We start from the raw sequence: 15,389 nt of genomic DNA, 5'->3' as shown, positions 1-15,389 counted from the left end.
TCTTGCCTAATTGTATTGGCTAGAACTTCCAGCACTACGTTGAATAGTAAAGGTGACAGAGGACAACCTTGTCTGGTTCCAGTTCTAAGAGGAAAACCTTTCAGTTTTACTCCATTCAGTAAAATATTGGCTGTGGGTTTGTCATAGATAGCTTCAATCAGTTTTAGAAATGTGCCACCTATGCCTATACTCTTCAGTGTTCTAATTAGAAAAGGATGCTGGATTTTATCAAATGCTTTTTCTGCGTCTATTGATAGGATCATGTGATCTTTATTTTTGCCTCTGTTAATATGGTGGATAACGTTTATAGACTTGCGTATGTTAAACCAGCATTGCATCCCTGGGATGAAGCCTACTTGATCATGATGAATGACTTTTTTGATGATAAGTTGTAATCTATTGGCTAGGATTTTGTTGAGAATTTTTCCATGTATATTCATGAGTGAGACTGGTCTGAAATTCTCCTTTTTGTTTGGATCTTTTCCTGGTTTTGGTATCAGGGTGATGTTTGCTTCATAGAATGTGTTGGGGAAGATTCCTTCTTCCTCAATTTTTTGGAATAATTTCTGCAGTACAGGAATAAGCTGTTCCTTGAAGGTTTGATTGAATTCTGGAGTGAAGCCATCTGGTCCTGGGCATTTTTGGTTGGAAGATTTTTTTATTGTTTCTTTGATCTCAGTGCTTGAAATTGGTCTGTTCAGGAGCTCTATTTCTTCCTGGCTGAGTCTAGGGAGAGGGTGTGATTCCAAATATTGATCCATTTCTTTCACATTGTCAAATCATGCACCCACTTTCAACACTCAATTCCTGTCTTTCCGACTTACTTCTGCCTGGGTGCCTCTTTTTAGCCTGTGTGTCACAAAGTCCTCTTGGTCACATGACCTCCCTGTCTGCCAGGAGTTTTACTACTGACCACAGTGAAAGAGCTGTCCATTGATTCAGCCTTAGAGGAATCTGGGGTGTCTTCCTGAATGTTTTCAGGGAGTCTGTGAGGAGATTAAACACAGACCATTTGCCTCCACTTGAGAGGTGGCTAACTAAAGCTTACCAAGAGCAGATCAAGGCTACAGGTTTATAAAAGACACAACTGATGCAGCAGGGAAAAATCCATTGCAAACACATTACCTGATTGAGAAAGTCACAACTCAAAAAGGGCAGCAAAGAGAGCAGGTAGTCCCCAGTTTGTACCATAACCAGAAATGGTCCAGTTTTGTCATTTCTTGTGAAAGAAAAAATATGTTGTTCAAGGATGGCACCAGTCACACATTAATAGTCTGTCATCTTAGCAACAAAAAGCCAAGAGGTGTGCAGAGTGAATTAAAGACAGAGGAAGGAGTGAAAACGTCAGTCAGGCAGTAAGAAAAAGAGGCTATTGTTTTAAAGGATAAAGTTGACTCCTATTTTTCTTTGCTTCATTTTCAAAGGAGTAACTCATAACCTTGAGTGGTGATCTCAAAACCCATAACTAAGGAAATACAGCTTCAGGCAGGTAGAATAAATTACAAAGCAGCAGATTTAACACTATTGTGGCAGATTGATGCTCAATAATTGATGTTTGTCACTTTAAACAAATACACAGCAATGTGATGAGGTTTTAAACAAATTCTCAAAACAAAACTAACACTTACCTGGACGTTTCTTCACATCTCTCTACTACATACTGGTTTCTTCTTGCTTTAAGTTTTTTTCCTGCTTTGAATGAAAATGCAAACCCCATTAAGTCCTTTCAGTTAGGCCAACCTGGTCACATAGAACATTTTTCATAATTTATCTTTGTAAATGTTATCCTTTACATAGACCATTTCTGACATGGTGAAGCCCTATGTTTGTCAAAAAATTTTCTTCTTGAATCAGCGCCTGTAGCTCAAGCAGCTAAGATGCCAGCCACATACACCAGAGCCGGTGGGTTCAAATCCAACCCAGGCCTGCCAAACAGTGACAGTTATAATCAAAAAATATCTGGGTTTTGTGGTGGGCGCCTTAGTCCTAGCTACTTGGAAGGCTGAAGCAAGAGGATCGTTTAAGGCCAAGAGTTTGAGGTTGCTGTGAGCAGTGATGTTACAGAACTCTACCCAGTGCCGCAGCTTGAGACTGTCTCAAAAAAAAAAATATATATATATATATACACACACATATATATATTTTCTTCTTAAACCATCACTTATTTTAGGAGAAATATTGTTATTAGGTTTTGTCATACACAAAATCTTTGTCTTTCCTTTTAGTGTGACTTGCCGCCCATGTTTCTTAATATTCATGAGTTTCTTCACATCTCTCTACTACATACTGGTTTCTTCTTGCTTTAAGTTTTTTTCCTGCTTTGAATGAAAATGCAAACCCCATTAAGTCCTTTCTATTTAAAGACCTGGGAAGGTGGTTTTACAGGATTTCGGTCTCTAGGTTAAAGTTTAGACTTCATCAAACAATGGGGTAGGCCAGCTGGAAAGCACTAAAAAAAAATAAGGCATCATCAACCAGGGAGCAGAGGGATTTTAGAGTACCCTATAGGTTTATATTTTGCCTTCCATTTTAAAGAAAGATGTGAGAGAGAAAGACAGTCCCAGAATATTCAGGAAGAGCAGAGGTGTGGCTCTCATGTTATGAACATCAATTTGTTTACAGTGACACAGACAACTACCCAACAAACAGCCTTCCCAGCATCTGAAAGTGGGCCTTGTGCTGAAGCTGGAGTGTGTCCACCAAACCACAAGAGTTTCAGAAATTCAGAGCTGCTTCAGGGATTTCACGAGGTCTGGAAATCAAGTTTGATCCCCTATCTCCAGGGGAGGGAAATGTCACTTCCAGGGCATCTCTCTAGTACTGAATGGATGGTCCCAGCAGAGGCTGCTTCCTGAGCCATTCCTGACTCCAGGAACCCATTGTCATGATGCGGGAAAGGGTCTGGCCTGGTGGCTTCTTGCCTGACCCTAGAGTAACTCTGTTCCTGACAACCTTCTTTCCTAGTGGTAACCAGCATTTCAAAAGCTTCCTACTGCTCTTGGGGACTGATGCTGACTTGGCTCTCTCTTGCTGTCTCTTCATCCCAATTCTCCTTATCAGGACCTTAAAAATGTGCTTTAATGTTTTGCTTGTGGAGCTAGAGGCCCCTTTGTATGCTTTCCAATATTAGATCCAACTGGGAGATGATGAGCATTGTGGAGATAAAAAAAAAACAAAAATGAAGGAAAATGGAGCAGGGGTAGGTAAGGAGCTACATTACCTGGAAAGCAAAAAGAGTGAGAGCTGTAAGTGTAATAAGTACTGTACATCAGGCAGCGTGAATTCAGAATGTCTAATGTTCCATTACCTTATCTTGCTGAAAATGCACTTTCCTCCCAGATTTTGGCACTAAAATGTCACATATGGGGAACAGATGTCAAGTGTGTGTTCCCTGGTTTTAGGTTCCAGGTGACAAAGCAAACTTACTGGTACCAAGACAGCGGAACAAATGAGCAGAACAAGTAGATACAAGTGAGCAGAAGGTCAAAGTTTATTAAAGCACAGTACACTCCAGAGAAGGAAGACATCTACCTTATCAAGTGGAGAACACCCTGGGTTAGTGAGATTTTTCCCCTTCATGATAATTTTCCAATCTATCTTAAGTGATGCGGTGGGGGTGGTGGTGGTAATATATTTACTATTTTTACTGGAAAGGGGGACAAATTCCGGAATGGACTGTCCTCCCATTTCTATCCCTGTAAAGCAATTTCTAGAAGTTGTCATAGTATTTGTAATCTGTGATAAAAGTGATAAGAATTTTACTGTGTTTATGAAAATGGGTCACTTGAGGCTACTGTCACCTTACTTGTATGCATGCTGCAAAGACCTGTTTTTGTGGCTTTGGCCATATCTCTACACTGGGGTTTCTCCAGCTCTGCAAGTCATTTTTGTAAAGCAAACATCAGTTTAGTTTTTGAAAGCCTTCCTGAAATGCTTTTCTTTTTTTCCCAGAAAAATCAACTTTATTTTAAAACTGCTGAAAATAGAAGTGAATAATTTTATTACAACTCTCACAATTTTCTTCTGTGAAAATACTCTGTAACCATCTACAATGACCATGTAGTATTTTGTACAATTTTAACAAGTAGATAGATTTAAACATGAGTTATCTGAATAATTACAGATACTTTTTTTCTTTAATTCATTGTGTTTTAAACTCTGGCTGTATTGAACTCCACACATACCACAGTTGTGGTAACTAGAAGTTATCTGTTCCAACTTTCTGCCTATGAAGGAATATTTTCCATAGCATTCTTGACAAGTACACTTCTGGCTTGAAATTATTTTCCTGAAATGCTTTTCTTTCTTGGCAGCCCACTCTGGTAATTTTCTTCCTTCTTATTATGGACAAGGGATGCCCTAGAACCATCTGCCCCTGTCTCTCCCTAGTCCTACCAAACAGGATAAACACACCTTTAAGACATCATTGAAATATTTGCAGGATATTTCTTTCTTATGAATTACGATTAGAAAAGTATGAGCAATAAAGCCTGGTTATAAGATTCAACATTGTCTTCACAGTTGTAGGGGTTTTCTTGATCATAAATTTCATAGAGAAATGTTTGAGCAGAAGTTAAACACTTGTCACCTTCTTCACATTTATAGCTTTTCTGTTTAACATGAATTCTACTGTAATTCTACAGAAAACTATAATTACTGGTATAAAGCTTCCACACACCTTCATATTATGATTTTTCTCTGACATGATTTCTCTTGTTTACTAAGGGCCAAGAATCAGTTAAAACGTTTGCCATATTATTCTCATTTGTAAGATCTCTCTCCAATATGAATTTTCTTATGTGTAGTAAAGTTTCAGCTCTGCTTAAGTGCATCACCATACCATTCACAGTTGTAGGATTTCTCTCCAGTGTAAATTCTAATAAGCTTCCTAAGTTATGAAAACCAATTAAAGTACTGCCAGATTCTTCATATTTCTAGGGTTTCCATGTTATCTCATTTTTTTTTTTTATTGTAAAGGCTGGTATGACCCTGAGTTAAAGGGTTTGCCACACTATTCATATTTCTAATGTTTCTCTCCAGAATGAATTCTTTTGTGTACAGAAAGGGTTGAGGAATCCTTAAAGGCTCTTCGACATACTTCACATTTGTAGGGTTTCTCTCCAGAATGAATTCTTTTGTGTACAGAAAGGGTTGAGGAATCCTTAAAGGCTCTTCGACATACTTCACATTTGTAGGGTTTCTCTCCAGAATGAATTCTTTTGTGTACAGAAAGGCTTGAGGACTGGTTAAAGGCTTTTCCACATTCTTGACATTTGTAGGGTTTCTCTCCAGAATGAATTCTTTTGTGTACAGAAAGGTTTGAGGACCGGTTAAAGGCTTTTCCACATTCTTGACATTTGTAGGGTTTCTCTCCAGAATGAATTTTTTTATGTACAGAAAGGGTTGAGGAATCCTTAAAGGCTTTTCCACATTCTTGACATTTGTAGGGTTTCTCTCCAGAATGAATTCTTTTATGTACAGAAAGTTTAGAGAAATCATTAAAGGCTTTTCCACATTCTTCACATTTGTAGGGTTTCTCTCCAGAATGAATTCTTTTGTGTACAGAAAGGATTGAGGAATGGTTAAAGGCTTTTCCACATTCTTCACATTTGTAGGGTTTCTCTCCAGAATGAATTCTTTTATGTACAGAAAGATGTGAGTACTGGTTAAAGGCTTTTCCACATTCTTGACATTTGTAGGGTTTCTCTCCAGAATGAATTCTTTTATGTACAGAAAGTTTAGAGAAATCATTAAAGGCTTTTCCACATTCTTGACATTTGTAGGGTTTCTCTCCAGAATGAATTCTTTTGTGTACAGAAAGGATTGAGGAATAGTTAAAGGCTTTTCCACATTCTTGACATTTGTAGGGTTTCTCTCCAGAATGAATTCTTTTATGTACAGAAAGATGTGAGTACTGGTTAAAGGCTTTGCCACATTCTTCACATTTGTAGGGTTTCTCTCCAGAATGAATTCTTTTATGTACAGAAAGTTTAGAGAAACCATTAAAGGCTTTTGCACATTCTTCACATTTGTAGGGTTTCTCTCCAGAATGAATTCTTTTATGTGCAGAAAGAGTAGAGGAATAATTAAAGGCTTTGCCACATTCTTGACATTTGTAGGATTTCTCTCCAGAATGAATTCTTTTATGTGCAGAAAGAGTAGAGGAATCATTAAAGGCTTTTCCACATTCTTGACATTTGTAGGGTTTCTCTCCAGAATGAATTCTTTTGTGTACAGAAAGGATTGAGGAATAGTTAAAGGCTTTTCCACATTCTTGACATTTGTAGGGTTTCTCTCCAGAATGAATTCTTCTATGTATAGAAAAGGTTGAGGAATTCTTAAAGGCTTTTCCACATTCTTCACATTTGTAGGGTTTCTCTCCAGAATGAATTCTTTTATGTACAGAAAGGGTTGAGGAATGGTTAAAGGCTTTTCCACATTCTTCACATTTGTAAGGTTTCTCTCCAGAATGAATTCTTTTATGTGCAGAAAGAGTAGAGGAATCATTAAAGGCTTTTCCACATTCTTCACATTTGTAGGGTTTCTCTCCAGAATGAATTATTTTATGTACAGAAAGAGTTGAGGAATCCTTAAAGGGTTTGCAACATTCTTCACATTTGTAGGGTTTCTCTCCAGAATGAATTCTTTTATGTACAGAAAGGGATGAGTAATGGTTAAAGGATTTGTCACATGCTTCAAATTTGTAAGGATTGTCTACATTATAAATTGTCTCATAGTTATAATATTTTGAGCTGTGGCTAAGATACTTGTCATCATTCTCACAATGGTAAATTTTCTCTGCAGTATGAAGTTCCCTGTGTTTAGACAGTCTTGAGCAAGATTTAAAGACTTTGCAATATTCTTTACATTTGTACTGCTTTTCCACAGAATGGGTTATCTTATGTTTACGGAAGTTTGAGCATAGTTTTAAGACTTTTTCATATTTTTTACACTTCAATGTTATTTCTCCAGTATATATCATCTTATGTCTATTTACATTTGATAACTTTCTGACAACTTTGAAACATTTACTGCATTGGTAGATTTTACCATGCATAGCTGTTAAACTTTCATCTAGTCTGTTGTAAGATACGTTCTGCTGCTTATACTTATACACTCTATCCCAGTCTTTTATTGAGTTTAAATTCTCAGGGCCGTCATTTTCATATCTTCTCAGGATTATCTCTGGTAATAAAATGTTCATGCCCAGCACTTGTGAATTTCTCTGGGTGGAATGATTAGATATAACTGAAAGAAATTTAAAAATACAAAATTATGCCATTGAGTTTCATCACAAGTGAATAAATATACATTACAAATTCTGTCTGTAAAATTATGCCCAGCACAGTAGCAAGATGGCACAGGACAGCACAAATGCCCTAATAATTTTCAAAATACGTATAAGTTAGAAATATATACTATATTTTAGGGACTATAAAAACAAAGTGAAAATTTTCAGCCCAGCAGGTGACCACAATGTGAAGAGGCATATACAGGCCGGGTACAGTAGTTCATGTTTGCTCCCAACTACATGTCTGGGAGAATGTGTGAGTGGATTGCTTCAACACAGGCATTCAAGAGCAGTCTGAGCCAGAGCGAAACCCTGTTTATACCAAAAATAGAAAAAATTAGTGGGGTGAGTGGCAGACACCTGTAGTCCCAGCAGCTCAGACCACTTCCATTCCCCCATCTGAAAACAGCATTGCCCATATGAAAGTAAACTTTTTTCTCAAAAGAAAAATAGAGACCTGCATTAACTCTACTTGCTTTTCAGGGCTTTTCTAAAGATAGCTTATGTGTCTCATGAGGGAGAGTGCTGAAGAGACTGCAGAGAGTACAGTTTGTTTTGTTTTGTTTTGTTTTTGGCTAGGGCTGGGTTTGAACCCGCCACCTCTGGCATATGGGGCTGGCGCCCTACTCCTTTGAGCCACAGGTGCCACCCGAGAATGGTGCTGTTTTTATAAAACTGATGGGGGACCTGAAACTAAAGGTAAAATATTGTTACAGCACCAGAGAGACTCCAAGACAACAGACAGATTCAGGTCTAGAAAGTGATTACAAGTTCTTAGGAGGAAATGTGGAGAAAATGCTTCAGCTAGAAAATAGCCACACACATCCACAAACAAAACACTTTCAGAATGTATACTAAACTGCCTCTAGTCTGGTAATGTGTGTCAGAGTCCTGTAAGGTAAAGCCACATCATGGATTTTGTGAAAGGTGCCTTATGTGGCTAGGCGCCCATTGTACAGCGGTTATGGTGCCAGCCACAAACACGGAGGCTGGCGGGTGTGAACCCAGCCTGGGCCACCTTAACAACAATGACAACTACCAAAAAAAAAAAAATAGCCAGGCACTGTGGTGGACGCCTGAAGTCCCAGCTAATTGAGAGTTTGAGGCAATAGAATCCCTTAAGCCCAAGAGTTTGACATTGCTGTGATATTTGATGCCAGGGCACTCTACCAAGTGTAAAGAAGTGAGACTCTGTCTCAAAAAAAAACAACAAAAGAAAGGTGACTTTTGTGATCCTCAAAAGTCAATGAAAGATTAGAACATGTAAAAAATAATAGGGTGACAAAACCAGAGGAAACAAAATAAATAATGTACAATCAACCATAAAAAAAGAGAGATGTATATATTACCTAAGAGTTTTATCTTCATGATGGTAAATGGATGAAATGGGAATGATACAAACTAACTAAAGTCATAAAAATGGAGATATAAACAAAAAAATAAAAGCTTTAAAAAAAGAGAAATTCCTAAGTTGAAGAACACAGGGAAAAGACTGAGAAAATTTCAAAGAAAAAAAATACAGAACATCAAGCTCACCACACTTCAGCTAGGAGAAACACAAAGAAACCCATAAAAAGACACATGACGATCAAAGATTTGAAAGCTACACAAGAGTATCTTGAAAGCCATGAAAGGAAACAGATGTGTCACCTCTAAGCATGCTCTTCTGAGATTACTAGTGGATTTTTCAACACACACCTTCCATATCAAAAAAGAGTTGGATGATATAGTCAAAGTGCTGAAAGAACAAAAATTTCAAAACTCATACATTTTATCCAGCAAAACATCCCTTCAAGATAAAGAAAAAAATAAACATTTATCAAGATAAATGAATGCTGAAAACTGCCAAAGAAGATATGTCAAAGGAAGCCCCTTTCATTGAAATCATAAAATTATGCTTGGGAACGATCCTAAATTAGGTAACAATAAGTAAATCTGAAAAAAAAAAAAACTAAGTACATTTAAGTAAAATGTTGTAGTATTATAATGATAGGGCAGGAAGCACTTTTAGTTTTAGTTTTTTTTTCTTTTGTTTGTTTGTTTGTAGAAACATAGTCTCACTTTATTGCCCTTGGTAGAGTGCCATGGCATCACACAGTTCACAGCAACCTCCAACTTCTGGGCTTAGGCGACTCTCTTTACCTCCAACTCCCGAGTTTCTGGGACTACACGTGCCTACCACAATGCCCGGCTTTTTTTTTTTTGTTGAAGTTTGGCTAGGGCCAGGTTTGAACCCACCACCCTTGGTATATGAGGCCAGTGCCCTACCCACTGAGCCACAGGTGCTGCCCTAATTTTTGTTTTTTGAAACAGAGTCTTAAGCTGACACCCTGGGTAGAGTGCCATGGCATCACAGCTTAAAGCAACCTCAAACTCCTGGGGTTAACTAAGTTTCCTGCCTCAGCTTCCCAAGTGGCTGGGACTACAGGCACCTCACATAACACCAGGGCATATTTTGGTTGTAGTTGTCATTGCTATTTGCCAGGTCAGGGCTGGATTCAAACCTGCCATCTCCGGTATATGTGGCTGATGCTGTAGCCACTGAGCTACAGGCGTCGAGCCCAGAAAGCTTTTTTCTTTTCAGACAGAGCCTTAAATGGTCACCCTGCGTTGAGTGCTTTTGCATCACTGGAGCTCACAGTAACCTCCAACTCCTGGGCTCAAGGGATTCTCCTGCCTCCACCTTCCAAGTAGCTGGGACTACAGGCACCCGCCACAATGCCTGGCTATTTTTTTTTTTTTCTGCAGGCATCATTGTTGTTTGGCGGGCTTGGCCTGGATTCGAACCCGCCAGCTCAGGTGTATGTGACTGGCACCTTAGCCGCTTGAGCCATAGGCGCTAAGCCCCAGAAAATTTTTTAATCATGCTAAAATTGAAAGACAAAAACATAATCTTAATATGAAACTTCTATTAATGGTATAAGTGTTCAGTGTAAGAAGATGAAATTGGTGACATCAGTAAGTTGAAAGAAATGCAGGGCGAGGTGGCTCACGCCTATAGTCCTAGCACTTGGAATGTCAAGGCCGGTGGATTTCCTGAGCTCACAGGTTCCACGCCAGCCTGAGCCAGAGAGAGACCTCATCTCTAAAAGTAGCTGGACATTATGGCAAGCACCTGTATTCATAGCTACTAGAGAGTCTGAGGCAAGAGAATCATTTCAGCACAAGAGTGGTAGATTGCTGAGAGCTATGACAGCACTGCACTCTAATGAGGGTGACAAAAGTGAGACTGTCTCAAAAACAAAACAAAACAAAACCAAAAACTGGTCAGGCATTGTGACAGAGGCCTGTATTTCCAGCTATTGGAAAGACTAAAGCAAGACGATCTCCTTCATCCAAGAGTTTGAGGTTGCTGTGAGCTATGACGATGCCACAGCACTCTACTCAGGGACAAAGAGTGAGACTATGACAACAAAACAAAACAAAACAAAAACCATAGAACAAAAAAATAAGGAATATGAACAGTTATAATTTTTGCATTCAATTGAAGTTAGCTTGATATGAGTCTAAATAAAATTAATAATATTGTTATATCTTTAAGAACTTTTTATAATTTCCCTTCTTCAAGGTGTTCAGAAAGAAAATATCTATAGAATTCATCTGAAGTAAACTAAGAAAGAAATCAGATTATTTACAAAAATAGTAGTAGTAGTAGTAATAGAATAGGCCGGTTTACAAAGAATCCTCACTATCTATTACTTATACTCACAAACCTCATTTAGGTATATCACATATCTTGTATAATATAAACATGTATAACACCATTGATTCCAAACATAAGAAATAAATCATGGCAAAAGCAAAGGAAGAAACAGCTGTGTGGTCATTTTTAATTTTAGACCCTAGTTTTTTTTTTTCTTTTTTAAAATTTCAGATTAATATGAGGATATAAACAATTAGATCACACACTGGGCATGGTGGCTCACACCTATAATCATACTACTTTGGGAGGGTGGATAGCTTGAGCTCATGTGTTCCAGACCAGCCTGAGCAGAGCAAGACCCCCATCTCTACTAAAAATAGAATAACCGGGCTCGGTGCCTGTAGCTCAAGCAGCTAAGGAATCAGCCACATACACCTGATCTGGTGGGTTAAAATCTAGCCTGGCACGCCAAACAACAATCACTGCTGCAACCAAAATATAGCCGGGTGTTGTGGCAGGCATCTGTAGTCTCAGCTACTTGAGAGGCAGAGTCAGGAGAATCATTTCAGCCCAGGAGTTGGAGGTTGCTGTGAGCTGTGATGCCATAGCATGCTACCCAGGGTGACAGCTTGAAGCTCTGTCTCAAAAAAATAAAAACAGAATAAAACAGAATAACTGGGGCAAAAGAATCACTTGAGCCCAAGAGTTGGAGGTTGCTGTGAGCTAAGACACCACGGTACTCTACCCAAGTCAACAACTTAGACTCTCAAAAAACAAAAATTAGAAAATTAGGTTACAATGTTTGCATTTGTTAGGTAAAGTCCTGCTTATAGTTATGTCCCTCACCCAGGAGGTGTGCCATATACCCTTACATAACACACCACTTTTAATAATCAACTAAAGGTTAGAAAAAAGATTAATAAGGTAACAGACAACTTGAACATGGTGTATTACTTAGACCTAACAAAGAAACATGACAGATCTCTCTAGTCAAAACTAGCAAAATAAGGCTGGCCATGGTGTCTCAGGGCTGTAATAGTAGCACTCTTGAAGGATGAGGCTGGAGGATTGCTTCAGGCCAGGAGAGGTTGTGAAGAGCCTGAGCAACAGTGAGGCCTCCTCTCTAAAATATAGCTGGGAATTGAGGCGGGTGCCTGTACTCCCAGGTACTTGGGAGGCTGAGGCAAGATACTCTCTATCCCAGGAGTTTGAGGTTGCTGTGAACTATGATGATACAGCACTCTACCAAGAGCAACAGTGACACTCTCTCTCAATAAAAAAAAAAAAAAATGAAAGGGCAGAGCCCGTGTCTCAGTGAGTAGGGCGCTGGCCCCATATACCTAGAAAAGCAGGTTCAAACCCAGTCCAGGGTAAACTGCAGCAAATAGCCAAGCTTTGTGGCGAGCGCCTATAGTTCTAGCTACTTGGGACTGAGGCAAAAAAGTCACCTAAGCCCAAGAGCTGGAGGTTGCTGTGAGCTGTGACATCACAGCACTCTACCAACAGTGACAAAGTGAGACTCTGTCTCTTAAAAAGAAAAAAAAAAGAAAAGAAAAAGTGACATAGGATTGAACTGACATTTTTCAAACAAGATATAGAGCTAACAAGCATTTGAAAGGGTGCTCAAAATTAGTAGCTGCTGACGAAATGCAAAGCAAAATCACAATGAAATATCATACATCATACTCAGAATGAACACTAAAATAAAATTGTCCCACTGAGAATTTTGTTTCTTTTTTTTTGGAGGGGGGACAGAGTCTCAATATGTTGTGCTAGGTAGAGTACTACGGCATCACAGCTCATAGCAACCTCCAAGTCTTGAGCTTCAGTGATTCTTTTGCCTCAGCCTCCTAAGTAGTTGGGACAACAGGTACCCAACACAATGCCTGGCTATTTTTTTGTTGCAGTTGTAGTTGTTGTTTAGCAGGCCTGGGCTGGGTTCAAACCGGCCACCCTTGGTGTGTGTTGTGAGTGCCATAACCACTGGGCTATGGGCGCCAAGCCCCACTGAGAATGCTGAAGTGGTTATGTGGGCATCTCCTACTTCTCCCAGCCATGATCTGGGGCTGTTCCCACCTATCCAGAGACCTGAAAGGAGATACTTACTCATGACAATGGACACAGGCCTGAAGACCTTGGCACTTTTTTTGTATGTGTATATGAGATGTTTATATATCTACTTGTGTGTATATGTACATACAGACAGACACCCAATTTACCACCTCCCTACATTAAACAACTCTCCAAGTTCACCTAATGTACGAAGACTGGGCATGCAACACAAGTACATATCAGAACGCTAGGCCAAGTTCCTTATGCTAATGACCTATGTGTGTTGACAAGATTTTTACAATCCTTTGGGTGGTCAACTTACAAAGGTCTACTGTGTTTCTGTGTATGTGTGTGCGTGTGTGTCCGTAATACAGTCCTGATAAGCAAAACCTAAGCAAGAGATAGCTATAAAGGGTGATTTATGACAGGTATGGTGGCCCGTATCTGTAATCTTAATCATTTTAGGAGGCCAAGGCCAGTGGATCACCTGGTTCAAGACCAGCCTGAGAAAGATCAAGACCACTTCTTTACTAAAAATAGAAAAACTACCCAGGCACTCTGGCAAATGGGTCTAGTCCCACCTACCAGGGAGGCTGAAAAGAGAGGATCACTTGTACACAAGAGTTTGATGTTGCTGTGATCTACAATGCCTCTGAAGTCAACCCCAGGGTGATAGAGGGAGAAAATGCCCAGAAAAAGTTTATAAGAGTGATTTTGTAACAAGAGAGAATTTAATATATGCTTGAGAATACTGTAACTCCCCAATGACATAGTATACGTAAGAAATGTACAGAGTAGATACATTTAACTATGTTAATGTTGAGAAATCAGGGCTTGGCGCCTGTAGCTCAGCCACATATACCAGAGGTGGCACGTTCAAATCCAGCCACGGCCTGCCAAACAACAATGACAACTATAACCAAAAAGTAACCTGACGTTGAGGCAGGTGCTTTTAGTCCTAGCTACTTGGGAGGCTGAGACAAGAGAATCGCTTAACCCCAGGAGTTGGAGGTTGCTGTGAGCTGTGATGCCATGGCATTTCACCCAGGGCAACAGCTTGAGGTTCTGTTTCAAAACAAGAACAACAAAAAGTTGATAAATTGGGATCAGCACCTGTACCTCAGCAGCTACGTCGCCAGAAACATACACCAGAGCTGGCAGGCTCGAATCTAGCCCCAGCCTGTCAAACAACAAGGACAACTACAAACAAAAAATAGCCTGGTGATGTTGTAGGCACCTGTAGTCCCAGCTATTTGGGAGGCTAAGGCAAGAAAATCCCTCAAGCCCAAAAGATCAAGGTTGCTGTGAGCTAAGATGCTACTGCACTCTACTGAGGGCAACAGCTTGAGACTCTGTCTCAAAAATATAAAAAGAAATAAAATAAAGTTGAGGAATTAGAGCATACACGACTTAAATTATTTATCACAGTTCATGTAAAGAAAATGTTAAAATTAAATAACGTGAGTTTTTTTTAATATTTGGGGGAGATTCTTAAGTGCTCTGATAAAACACCTGGCTAGTTTTTGGTTGTAGTTGCCATTGTTGTTTGGCAGGCCCAAGCTGGATTCGAACCCACCAGCTCTGGTGTATGTGGCTGGCTCCTTAGCCACTTTAGCTATAGGCACCAGGCCTAAAGAAAATTTCTTAAAAATGTTTCAGAGATCCTCAAAAATACAGAAATATTTTTATATTCTGAAAATAGAACAGCAGTCCAATTTTGCAGTCCTGGATAAGCTATAGAAAGTTCTTTCTTTTCACTATAAATGAGAAAGAACATCATTGAAAACTAAACTTTTTCTAAAAATTAAAAAGAAAAGGCCAGGCTACTCTGATGCCATGGCATGCTAGTCTGATGGCAACACAGTGAGCCTTTGTCTCAATGAGAAAATAAACATAAGAAATGAAAACAAGAACAGAGGTGCCCTTATATAACAAGAGAAAGAAACCCAGGCTTCCCAGAAATTATTTCCAATTAAGCTGAGCTTCCCTAATCACGTTGCGTTGTTTGGTTTCCTCCTTCAACTTTGGACCTCTGACCAGTGTTATCTGCTTCATTCACTCCAACCTACCTGGGTGCTTGACCACTGTCTGGTGAGTCTTCACCTTCCAGGGTTCTTTCCTTTGCTCCAGACAGGTGATGAGCTCAGGCTTAGAGATGGCAAGCCCTGTTTCATTAGAAAAAAAAAATAACATGACGCTTGTTGGGCTTCATCAGTTAACAATCTAGTAACTTCGTAGAATAGAGAACACAACATTTTAGAGATCCCAATAGAATAATCTAAAAATTGAGGTTTCTGACAGATACTTTACAGTATTTTAAAAGGATTTAAAATGCTCCACTACCCAGTACTATGCAAATAAAATTTGGTGCTAGAAATGAGGCTTAAACAAGAGAAACAGAAT

The 15,389-nt window shown here is 39.3% G+C and overlaps 2 protein-coding genes across 6 annotated transcripts in view; both read right to left on the bottom strand.

Moving 5' to 3' along the window:
* Positions 1 to 3,211: 3,211 nt before the first annotated feature.
* Positions 3,212 to 7,204, bottom strand: LOC128579051 (zinc finger protein 493-like). Its single transcript, XM_053581344.1, has 2 exons — positions 5,060 to 7,204; positions 3,212 to 3,220 (listed from the first exon to the last, which is right to left on the bottom strand). Exons 1-2 carry the CDS (start codon positions 7,202 to 7,204, stop codon positions 3,212 to 3,214), a joined length of 2,154 nt encoding a protein of 717 aa, XP_053437319.1.
* Positions 7,205 to 7,559: 355 nt separating this feature from the next.
* Positions 7,560 to 15,389, bottom strand: part of LOC128579086 (zinc finger protein 679-like) — a 66,094-nt gene continuing 58,264 nt past the window's right edge. The window contains exons 4-5 of one of the 5 annotated variants that reach the window (XM_053581362.1): positions 15,056 to 15,151; positions 7,560 to 7,603 (exon numbers count right to left, since the gene is read on the bottom strand). In XM_053581362.1, coding sequence (XP_053437337.1) covers positions 7,575 to 7,603; positions 15,056 to 15,151 — 125 coding nt within the window. In that variant the 3' untranslated portion in view covers positions 7,560 to 7,574. Of the gene's footprint in view, positions 7,604 to 8,339; positions 9,030 to 11,473; positions 11,576 to 11,767; positions 11,931 to 15,055; positions 15,152 to 15,389 lie in introns of those variants that run through there. The other 4 variants (XM_053581364.1, XM_053581360.1, XM_053581361.1 and 1 more) reach the window with 4 other exon arrangements.

The sequence above is a fragment of the Nycticebus coucang genome, chromosome Y (genome assembly GCF_027406575.1).
Source record: "Nycticebus coucang isolate mNycCou1 chromosome Y, mNycCou1.pri, whole genome shotgun sequence".
NCBI classification, from domain to species: domain Eukaryota; kingdom Metazoa; phylum Chordata; class Mammalia; order Primates; family Lorisidae; genus Nycticebus; species Nycticebus coucang.
This window is presented reverse-complemented; position numbering and strand designations above follow the sequence as displayed.

What these genes read in the sequence shown, in the direction of transcription:
- LOC128579051 (XM_053581344.1), bottom strand. Translation starts at nt 7,204, where the DNA reads ATGAACATTTTATTACCAGAGATAATCCTGAGAAGATATGAAAATGAC.